Below are 11,706 nucleotides of genomic sequence, written 5' to 3'. Positions count from 1 at the left end.
ATCATCAGAATAAAATGATGTAACCCATGAGAGTTTTACCCCATGGAATTTTAGTTTTGTGGCTCAGACTAAAAAAAAAAAAAAATAGTATAAAGATTAATCTTATTTTAATAAATATTTATGTATATTTTTAAAATAAATGTGAAATTAAAAGAGTAAATCCCGAAGAACTGTATGTAACAGAGTTCCTTCTGAAATAAAACTTTAAACATCCTAAATTCTTAAGTAAATAAATTTATAGATTGTACATAAAACCTGTCTCTTATGTAATGTCATAACAGTAACCACCAACTAGTCACTATAGGTTATTTAGTAGGCTGCTGTGTTTGAAAGTTATGTTGTTCCCATTCTCATCCCTCCAGTGGTACAGTTTTTACAAACTAAGCTTTAATTTTTACTGTTTTGTAAGAATTTTAGATATAATAACAAAAACCTTGGGTTTATTTAAGATTTTTGATGTGCTGCTACTGTCAATCAATACAATTATGTTATAGGATTGCTAGATAACTTCCAAAGTTTACTGTTAGGAGTATTGTTGCTCCTAGAAATTGAATAGTTATTGAAATAATGTTTAGTATTTAAAAATCATGAGATTGCCTTAAATATTTAAAATGCTTGTATTTCAAAATATTGTGTTGCCCATTTTGAGCAGCGATCATGATATTTCAAAATTACTTTTATAGGGCATTTCAGATTACTTAAACGCTTACTTGAAGCCAGTTTTTACTTAAATAACTAGTTTTTTCTAATAAGTAAAACCACACAGTTTATTGATTGTATAAAGATAAGAGAGAAGGAAACAAGCTTAAAGATCTAAGTGTATTTAGTGGTTTTCACTAAAAAAGACAAAGGACTAAATAATAAAAATGAAAGAGGGAAAATTAAGTAGTAAAAAAGCATTTAAACAAAAATCAGACTGTAAAAAAAAGTTTTAAGTACATAAAGAAAAACCCACAAGATAAAGAAAGTCATTTAAGTTTAAAAAAAGGTTCACGAGTAAAAACAACTAAAACCAGAGGAAATTTAACAAGCAAGTTATAATAAAAGAAATTTAATTAAAAACGTGTAAGCAAAGCCCAAAAAAGACAACACCTAACATTACAATAATTTAAAAATTTCTGTAAATTAAACAAAGGTAATTTAAGTAAAAAACAAAAATAAAATAAAAATTGTAGACAATAAAGATAATTGTGAATTGGAGAGGAGGGAGAAAATGGTGTAATTTTTAGCAAAGTGAAGTTTGTTAACAACTAACTAGACTTCGGGGTTACAATATACATAGATTACTAGAGACAAAATTACAAATTTGTCAAAACTGCAAATTTCATGTTTTATTTTTTTACATTGTTCTTTTGGGAAGAACAATGCACGTTGCATAAATGCAACAGCACAAAATTATGAATATCATTATTTTCTGTGATGTCACTTTTATTTTGATTTTTGTTAATTCTAAGTATATGGAGATTTTATTGTTGTTTTTTTAAAAATATTTTTATATATATATTTCCTTTCTTATGTGAACTTGAATAATAAAACCAATCCTTTCATTATCTGGTTTTTTGTAGTAAGAAATAAAAATATGTACATTCTTAGAATCAAATATTTTGTTTTTTCAGTTATTCTTATTATAATTTATTGTACAGTCATTTCCATTATGACTGAGCTTTGGGTTTCTTTGTTATTTAATGGAATATGCTAGTGCTACAGTGTTAATTTACTGCTATTTGAGATAAAATTGCTATGTTTAGTGCCTTGATTAAAACAATTTGTTGCCATCATTACCACCATACCTACGTTAATAATACACCTTTCACTTTTATTTAGAATATTTACATTTGAGTGTGTGATTAGTTTCCAGTGTGTAGTTTTATAACCAGATGTAATTATTAACAAACCAATATTGACTTATTACCTTTGACCAGTATATTATGCTATGAGTTTTAAAAATAATTTAAGAACAGCAGAAGAGCTGCTTGCAGCAATCTATGAGATCAAGGAAGAGGAAGCAGCTTGCAGTGTTGATGCAGTAATTATACCCACCTATGTCAATGAAAATACAGATGAAGAAAATAGATGCTAACCAAACTGTTATCAATGATGGGGTGATCTCATTCCTTCAAATATCGCTGGTTCTTTTGAAGTCCATAGTTCTGATAGTATTGAACCAACTAAATGTAAATGGCAAAACAAAAAGTTTTGTTTTGTTTCTGTTTACAGAACCTGTAAACAGTGACCAAATTGGGGAAATTCTTTACAAACTACAAAAAAATTCCAGATGATAATGAAATAAACTTGTGAAAAAAATAAAAAACCAATACAGCAGTGGTCTAACAGTTCTTGAAACATTCAGTTTAATTTATGATGTGTTTCCTAGAAAAAATTATGGAGTTTTCTATCATATATGCAAAGGAAAAAATAACCACAGCATCCATCCAGACTTAAAAAATACTTTTTTGGCATTCTTATTCTGATGGGCTATCACTCGCTTCCCCAATTTAAATGTTCTAGAGTAAAGATCCCAATAAATGTATAACTCTTGTATTACATGGGACAATGCCATGAAATAGATTTGATGAAATTAAGAAGTACATTCATTTTTCAGGCAATACAAATGTAGATAAATCAGAAAGTTTCAAAACTCTGCCCACATTATAATGAACTGAATTTCTAATTCACCCAATTTAGGGCGTTTTCTCATAAAATTTCAAATGGTTCCTTATTTTTGATGTCATTCAGCGAAGAGGAATACCAGTGAAATTTTATATTTTATCAACAGGAAATAAAATTAGCCCGGATAGAATTCAAATCACAGTTAGTTTTGTAGTTACTACGATCAGTGGAAATTGAAGAACCTGACATAAGTGATGAGACATTTACTGTTAGGACAGTGCAGTATAACAAGTTTACCAAATAATGAAGAGAGAAATGAAACTAATGCAACATAAAATTGTAAAGTGTGTCTTTTAAATTGTTTATATTTACACAAAATGTCTGTACTATTCTTTTGAGAAAAAGTTGGTTAATAACAAAAAAAAACACTAATTCTAGAATTCTGCAGCCGATTTAAAAATTTTGCTTATCACAACCTTTTTTTCAAGCCAATTTTCTCAAAACATTTACTGCTTTTACTTACTTACTTTTTTTTTATCCTAAACCAATTGTAGAAATCAAATTGGGATTTTTTTCCAACTGGTTTCCTGAACAAGAAACAACACTTTTTGTAGTTTGTTATCACAGGTATCTATCTCATGGTAGTTAATGTTTTTCTGTTTCCAGTTAATGTTTTTTGTAAATTGCATAATTCTTTCAATAATTTGTATGGATACTAAAAATGAAAAACCATACTAACCCAAAAATAAAAAACTTGTAACAGGGAGAAGCTGGTTGAACATAAAAAAAAAAAAATAGTTCCACAAACAAAACTGAATGATACCAATGGGGAGCAGCCTGTTAGTTTTATCTGGAAGCCAATTGATGGAAATTTATAGAATCACGGTAAGTCATTACTTTTCTGCTACAGTTGAAATAACAATATTTGCGACCCAATTTTTAATTATAATTTTCATTGCGCCCCACGTCTCACACAATAATTATTTTGACGCTAAACGTACACTACGACCTTATTACAAACCTTGAAAATTACAAAGAACATGTAAATTTAATAATATTTGGCAACACCAATTCACTGCATTAACAAAAACCAGAATCAATATCAATGCTTCCCTATCGATCTGATATTTCAGAGAGATAGAAGAATTTAGCAATCCTATCACTATCAAATCTATTGTTATTGTGTGTTATTTGCATTTTAATTGCAGTACATTGTAGATTTATACAAAATCATGGATAAATTTTTAAGAGGGTATAAGCAAGCATTAGATGATAGTAAAGTATCAAGTGCACAGACGAGCATGTTCCCAAAAATAAAATCAAGAATGCTTAAATTTTGGGTTTACCAGTACTTAAGTAAATGAAGAAGACAGCATGAAACCTAGTAAATATAAACAACATTTGGAAACAAACCCTGAGAATTCTTCAAAATAAAATCATATGAAAAGCAAATATAATTTTTAAAAAAAGCTTTGTGAATGAAAACACTTTACTTGCCTCTTACAAAGTTTCATGTAAAATAGCCACATGTAAAACGCCTCACACCATTGGTGAAGAACTTAGTTTGCCAGCTGCAAACTAGATTGTAGAATCTATGTTTGGAGATAATTTTGCCAAACAACTGCAGTACAACAGTATCAAATGATACTGTTTGTGATAAAGTTGAAGATGTACATCATGACAAATTGTTTTCAATTCAGCTTGATGAGGCAACAGATAGCAATAAAGATGCTCATTTTATTGCCTATGTTTGATTTTGTTATATGTCAGCAGTAGAACTACTTTTCTGCAAACCAATACAACTCAAAGCAACAGAACTCGCATTATTTACTACCTTAAATGATTTTTAAACAAGGCAAACATACAAGTGTAAAATTGTGTCGGAATACACAGATGGTGCTCATTCAATGTCTGAAAGATTCCAAAGTATACAAGCACTAGTGAAACTAAGATCTCCATGGTGTGTGGACACATATTGCATGATCCACAGAAAATTTCTCTCTGGCTCCCAAAGAAATAAAGGGTCCTGGTCTGAATATTGTGCTAATGATGGTTGTAACTATAGTAAATTATATAAAAATGAGACCCCTAAAATCAAGAAACTTTTCTGCACTTTGTAAAGACATGGGGGTGCAGTACATTCAGCATTACTATTTATTGCGAGGCAAGATGGTTATCACATGGGATAGAAAAAAAGATGGTTATCACCACTTTTCTAGAAGAGGAAAACAGACTGGAAGCTGAGAAGTTTCAAGATGGTTTATTTGTGTTGGAATTTAGCTAACTTTGTAGACATTCAAGAAATTAAATACCCTGAATCTTAAACTCCAAGGAGCAAATACACATATGTTGGATATGAATGATAGTTAATGTTTTCTGAAGAAAACTGGAATTATGGAGCAGAAATTTTAAGCAAAAAAGCCTATAAATGTTTGCAAATGTGGATGAATGTGTTAACATTTACAAGGCTGAAGAACAACATGTTAAAGTTGTTTTTGTAGCCATTGAAAATCATTTAGCCATGCTGGCAAATAATTTTAAAAATTGTTTTCTTGCTGACAACAACTTTGTAGCAAGTTTCGATTGGGTTAGGGATTAATTTCAAAACACTCCTGAAGGGCTCTCAACTGTCAAAGAAGAAATCTTAAGACTTCATGGCAAGTGGTGAAATAAAAAGACAATTTAGTAAATAAATCGCTCTTTTAATTTTGAGCAAGAGTGGATGATGAGTTTTCTGCCCTGAAAACAAAAGAATTTCATATACTACTACCATTTTCAACATTCTACCTTTGCGAAACTGGATTTTCAGCGGTTGCTGCTTTGAAGAAAAAATACACATCTTAGCTAAATATAAAAAAGGAACTCAAGAGTGTCCAAGAGTGTCTATTCTAATATTAAACCTTCCCTTCAAAAAACTGCTCTGCAAGACAGGTCCACGGGAGTCACTAATAATTATTAAACTTGTTTTTAATTTAGTATAAGTTAATTATTAATACATTGTGCAGTACTGATACAATTCTACTTACTCTTCTCATGTATTTTGTTTTCTTTTCCACCAGTAAATTAATATTCTCCCTTTGATATTGCTCACGCCCCCCCTCCCATTTAGTGTTATCACGTCCTCCTAGGGGGACGTGCCCTACAGGCTGAAAAACACCAATTTAATGGGTTTATTTCACATTAGATGGAATTTAATTGAAATCAGTTCTTATCTTTATCAATTGAAGCTTATCTTACCACTTATTTTAAATTAAAGGTATTTCTCAAATTATGTTGCATAATATTAGCTCCATGATTTGGTAGAGAATATCAAACAGGAAAAATATCTTTTTACTCATTACCTACGCTAACATTACCAGTGCTCTTCTCATGTTATTTGAATGTACTGTATTTAAAGCTTTTACACTATCTCTCCCGGTTTTTCTTGAAGTGTACAACCAATATCAATCACTATCAGTTGGTTTTTTTTTCAAAAGTAGTTATCAGCAGCTGTATTTCAGTGACCTTGAGCATAAAAGTCTCCAAGAAGACAGAAACTACTTCGACACTTTAAATTTACACCTGGCAAGAGATATTTGTTGGCAAATAATTAACCTAGATAACAATGAAAGCTAGTGTCATCGTGGACTAAAACAACTATGGCAATAACCTCTGCTTATACTGAATTAAATAGTGTAGTGTAGTTGGTACAGCTTTTAATATAATGGAGGGAGTGTGTACAAGTAGACATCAGATGTAACAGCTTTGCTGGTCCTATTACTTTACATCAGATATAAAATTATAAATTAAATAATGATAACATTATGAGAAGTTTTATTTTTTTATTTCTATTATTCACATTAAACATTAATAATACAATAAAATGATAATCAAGGATTTTCTTTGTATTTCTTTACACCTCTCCAAACATCCATCATAAATAAAAAAAAGGAACAACTGTTAACAATTAAAATAATTAAATAAAAAGAGTAAAACAATGTTTACTGCAAGCAGACCACTCACTATAATCAACTTTTTGATTTCCTCAACTAAACTGTCAACTAAGAAGTCAGATAACTTTCTACCTCCACTTCAATAAATTTATAGCGGTTAATGTTTTCTGAACAATACCGAAATCAAAAGCAGTTTAAAAAACAATTAACATTGTACATGCAGATTTTAAGATAACCGTGATAAAATCCTTACAACTAAGATCTTAATATCTAGAAAAGTATAGTACTACATTTATTAATTCAGTATCTATATTTTAATACATTTCTTCATATTTTCTATGAAATGTACACTACAGAATTAAAAAAACAACGAAAACAATTAATTATATAAAAAAAATTATACTGGATAATAATATGATTATTCATATTTTATTTTCATTTTTTAAATGAAGGCTTAATTATTAATCAACTTTCTGAAATGTTATAACTAAATAAATTAAATCGATAATACTCATCATGATTATTAATATTAGTAGTACTTCTGAAATGTAGTAGTAATCTATGAATATTAACCCAGGTATATTTAAATATGTTTGACAATTAAGTTACTGTCTATTTTTTGTCCACATTAATCACCATATACAATACCCATTTTAATTAAAGCCGCTTTGGCACATTCTTTTTTCGCATCTTTTTTGTTACCGGCTGAAACAAAAACAAAAAAATACATAATAAAATATACTTTCTAAACATTTAGTTATTTTTTTCATAATTTTTATGCAAAACTGTTTATTTAACGTAAGTTCAGTACGTGAACTAGGAATAAATTTTGTTGTTGTGAATATTTTTGGTGGTATGTTATTATTCAACTCTTTGAATTTATGAGATGTTTACACAAGAATTTGCTCTTTAAAATGTAGAACTAGATGTAGTGTTTGTGCTTCTGCGAACTCTGTTAGCTAGTTCAGAGGGCAATGATGTAGGACACATTTTCAAGATGTCTGGATGAGGCCTGTAGCGAAGGCAAAAGCTGAGTTTATAAATCACTGATGTAAATGTCTATATATGCATTTACATCAGTGGCATTCCAACAAGTTCTGGCTTATTACCGAGATGTAAAAAGTTAGAGGGCGAGAGATAACTCCCAATAAAGCCAATCAGGGCTAGGAGCGGAGGGGCTGACAACTGGAAGCATCACAAGGTCTGGTCTTCCCCTACAAGGTTGGGATGCTTATTTAACGTCAATAAACATGCAAGTGCAATACAATTTACTTCCTTTTTACAAAAGGATTTATTTACTTTTTACAAAACATACACTAATAAAATTGAAATTTAAACTAGTGTCTGAAATCTCAGTTTAAAACATCCTAGGTTATCAGAATCTCTTATAACCTCTACAAATCAATCATTTCTGCAGTGACATAACAGAGCATCCCAGAATGTTAAGCATCACTTATGCTCATATGACCACAAAAATTTTGAAACCACTTATAAACTGTACTAACTGAAGGTTTTTCATTACTCTCCTGAGGCAATTCGCCCTTCATAAAGAAATGTTCAATCAACAAGCAAAACTCTTTCATCAATTTTTTTTTGAAATCACTTGACTTTATCAATCCAAATAGACCCCAAACACACAGAAATTAACTGATTAAGTCAAAACTTGGTGTGTTCTTCCAAAAAATGCTACTAATAGAAAATCCTGTGAATATGCAACAGTGGTGCTAACTCTCAGACTTTGCACAGACTTTTAAAACATTAGAGTAAGAAATAACTTCTGAAATTCATATATAATTTATGAAAACATCCATCTTTGTATAACCTCCACAAAGGTGGAAATTGTATATTGCATCCTTTAAACCTTTTTCAAAAGAAACCTTTAAGCATTACTGCTTGAGTTTAAAAACAAATTTTTTGCTGCATCAACTAAATGTATTCAGTGCTAAGCCATACATTACAATGACAAATAGAATGATAGCCTGAAAATTAACTAATTTTTTGGTGTAGCTGATAAAATGGATACCCATTCTAAATTTATCTAAATTAAGTCAGATAAAGTGAATAATGTAATAAATATAATATATATATATATATAATATATAAAAAAGTTACTAATTCAAACTACATTCCGATTTCTATTCTACATACTTCAATTAAATATTCATTTTCCTCATTTGAACATGTATTTAGAATGACCAATTTGTATTTAAGATTATTGAACTAATGAAATTCAAAATTATTTAGATGGCATATCATATTAGTTAGAATTTAGGACTATTAACATTCTATTACGTAAATATTATATGATATAATAACTCATATGACAAATATGTTTTACACAAGGAAATTAATTTATAAATTTTAACTTAACGGTATATTTTATGTAGCATTGGTTTTTAACATTTTACAGTTAATTTGTTTAATATCTGATTATTTACGGTGGTCATAACTACTTTACTGTTGAAAGCCAATGGCTACATTTAAGTAAGATTGAATTGGTGTTCATCTTGCAATCTTTAAAAAAATCTTAGCAACTACAAGAATAACAAAGATATGAAAATTAATTTAGTGTAGCAGCAAGATGTTAAAATCAATAAGCGAGAGATTACAACAAAATTAAACTGAAAAAGGTACTAACCAACACCGACAAACTCTTCTCCATCAATAACAACAGTCATAGTGAAAGTTAAATTTGGAGGAATGCCATTGCTCTGCTCTGAATACTGACATCCAGGTTTCAACTGATTCAGCAGCTGCACAGGATTACGCTTATTAGCATCTTCAGGTATCTTCTTCATTGGCATCGGTGACCCAGAAGTCTGCACAAGAGATTCAGCCGACTGAACAAACAGTTCGACCTTATAGATTATAATAAAATTAAAGTGGAAATGGCAGATTCAATTTGAAAGTGCACCCACATCAACATTTTTTCTTAAAATTTACTGTGGTTTTAAAAAGTGAACAACAGCATGGCCATTTCCACAAGACAAATTAACGGCTGAACAAAATTAATTTTTTTTTAGTAATCTGAATAAAGCTGATTTATAGAACTGCATGTTGTATCATGCAAACATTGATGTTACAATTTTATTATTTTGATCAACATATTTATTGGTGTTCAGACAGGATTTTTACTTACATTTTTTGCATTAATTAGAAATTAATTTCTCATATATATTTCTCCAACCAGTTTTCAAGCTGCTGAAAAAAAACAGGTCTGGATTGGGCCTGATGCAGTTGCAGATGATAACACTGGTACTCACAGTCTAGCATTCAAATCCATAAAACTGCAGTTCCCTTTACAAGGATAATTATTATATTTATAAGGATATATTCAGATAAGTATCTATAATTTCAACTAAAATGTTGTACAATTGGAGAAGATAGGTGATGGCATGTTACAATAATTATAGTATACTAATGAAATAAATATTATTTAAAAAATGCAATAAGTACTTTATAATTAATTTCTGTTACACAATCAATGATATAGTTGTGGGAAAGAGAATATTGCAGTACATTATTACCATAAAAAAAAATTGTTAAGTCTTTTTTTCAAATAATCCAACTCCAATATAAACACAATATTAGAATCATAGAGACATTGCTTTGCTACAAACTAGCAATTTGACGAACAGATATTTCAAGGATAAATATTAAATGAGCTTCAGATCAGATTTCTGTGAAAATTTTATGAGTATTATTATGCTTCAAAATATGAGAATCTTATTTTATATTTTCTTAGAAAAAAATAAAAGTTCTCTCTATGTTATGTAAGAACTGGATACCAAAACATGAGGCATAAACTGAGAGAATAGGAACATATATGTGCTTAGGAAATGTACAAATTTTAACGTGTTTCTTTACTTTCTGATAGAAATAAAACAATATTAGTTTATGATAAACATGGCCCTTATAGTTTATAGATTATTAGCAAAGAATTAGAGTGATACAAAACTATTTTAAAAAGAATTTTCAAGTCTTCCAGAAGGTAAAGTATAATAATCTTAATACAGATTAAACAACTACCAAGATGATTAATCAGGCTATACATGCCCTAGATGCCAAACCTAAAAAAATTAATGTGTAATCTTTCACAATGCTATTTATTAGAGAACATTCAAAAGTACAAAAATTTTAATTTTTAAAAAACCTTTTTTGAAAGAATGCTAAATGAATTTTTTCAATTAAAAAAAAAAAGAAGTTGATTATAGTTTTTATGAATAACAATTTTAAGAAACATTGTTTTTTTATAATATCTTTATCTTTTAAATAAGATACGCAAAGAATAAATTTTTAATTTTATCCCGTTTAAGTTTAATATCAAATTTTAATGTTACAAGTTGAATTCAATTTCAACATATTTTAACAAAGGTGTTTAATGATCACAAAACCAACTTCACTTTGCACGTAATATCAAATTTTAATGATTTATTACAATACATATAAAGTTGGTTTTATGAAAATGTGAAATTTTGTGAAATATATAACTGATTTTACGCAAATTATAATAATTAGAAGCTTCTAAAAACAAGTTCAAGTCCAGAAACCTGAACAAGAGTTTACTATTGATTACAAACACAAGGTTTAAATAATTAGAGTAAACAAACTTCAAAACCTCGTGAAAAACTCATTCCAGCACTCAGTACATAAATTCACAGAAGGAATATCTCCTTCAATAAAGTTTCATTTTAATTCTACTAGTTAGGTTAAAAATGACTTACTGGCTGTGATATTACAGTACTACTGCGACTTACAGGTCGTGACATTAAAGTACTGCTGCGTACAGGTATAACTGGAACTTGAATCCCTTGATTCTGCCATTCTAGGAAGAGTTTATATAATGCAAAGGATGCAAGGCTACCCCATGGAATATCATCTTCTGGGAATTGTCTTTTTGATCTATTATTGCTAATACTACTGCCATCCATTGCATCATCAACAATTTCACTTTCTGATCTCACATCCTCTGCTCCTGATTCAGTCTGAGAATGATCCATTTGTTCTTTAAGGAAAATCATAAAAAATGCCAGATTATGAATTTTGATCAATTTAAGAATAATCATAAGATTTTTTTAAAAAATAAATTCTAACAATATATATCTAATACAAGGCCTTTTTTAAAGTAAGGTCAATTTTGAAATAAAACTAGACTGAAAAATAT

At 29.1% G+C, this 11,706-nt stretch overlaps 1 protein-coding gene across 6 annotated transcripts in view; it reads right to left on the bottom strand.

The window, feature by feature from the left end:
- Nucleotides 1-6,406: 6,406 nt before the first annotated feature.
- LOC142323838 (double-stranded RNA-specific editase 1-like) overlaps nt 6,407-11,706 on the bottom strand; it is a 38,128-nt gene continuing 32,828 nt past the window's right edge. The window contains exons 6-8 of one of the 6 annotated variants that reach the window (XM_075364112.1): nt 11,267-11,547; nt 9,181-9,400; nt 6,407-7,247 (exon numbers count right to left, since the gene is read on the bottom strand). In XM_075364112.1, coding sequence (XP_075220227.1) covers nt 7,171-7,247; nt 9,181-9,400; nt 11,267-11,547 — 578 coding nt within the window. In that variant the 3' untranslated portion in view covers nt 6,407-7,170. The remainder of the gene's footprint in view (nt 7,248-9,180; nt 9,401-11,266; nt 11,548-11,706) is intronic. The other 5 variants (XM_075364113.1, XM_075364114.1, XM_075364115.1 and 2 more) reach the window with 5 other exon arrangements.

Source organism: Lycorma delicatula, chromosome 4 (genome assembly GCF_047948215.1).
Source record: "Lycorma delicatula isolate Av1 chromosome 4, ASM4794821v1, whole genome shotgun sequence".
Classification (NCBI taxonomy): domain Eukaryota; kingdom Metazoa; phylum Arthropoda; class Insecta; order Hemiptera; family Fulgoridae; genus Lycorma; species Lycorma delicatula.
The sequence above is the reverse complement of the archived record's forward strand: the minus strand, read 5'-3'. Positions and strand labels throughout refer to the sequence as shown.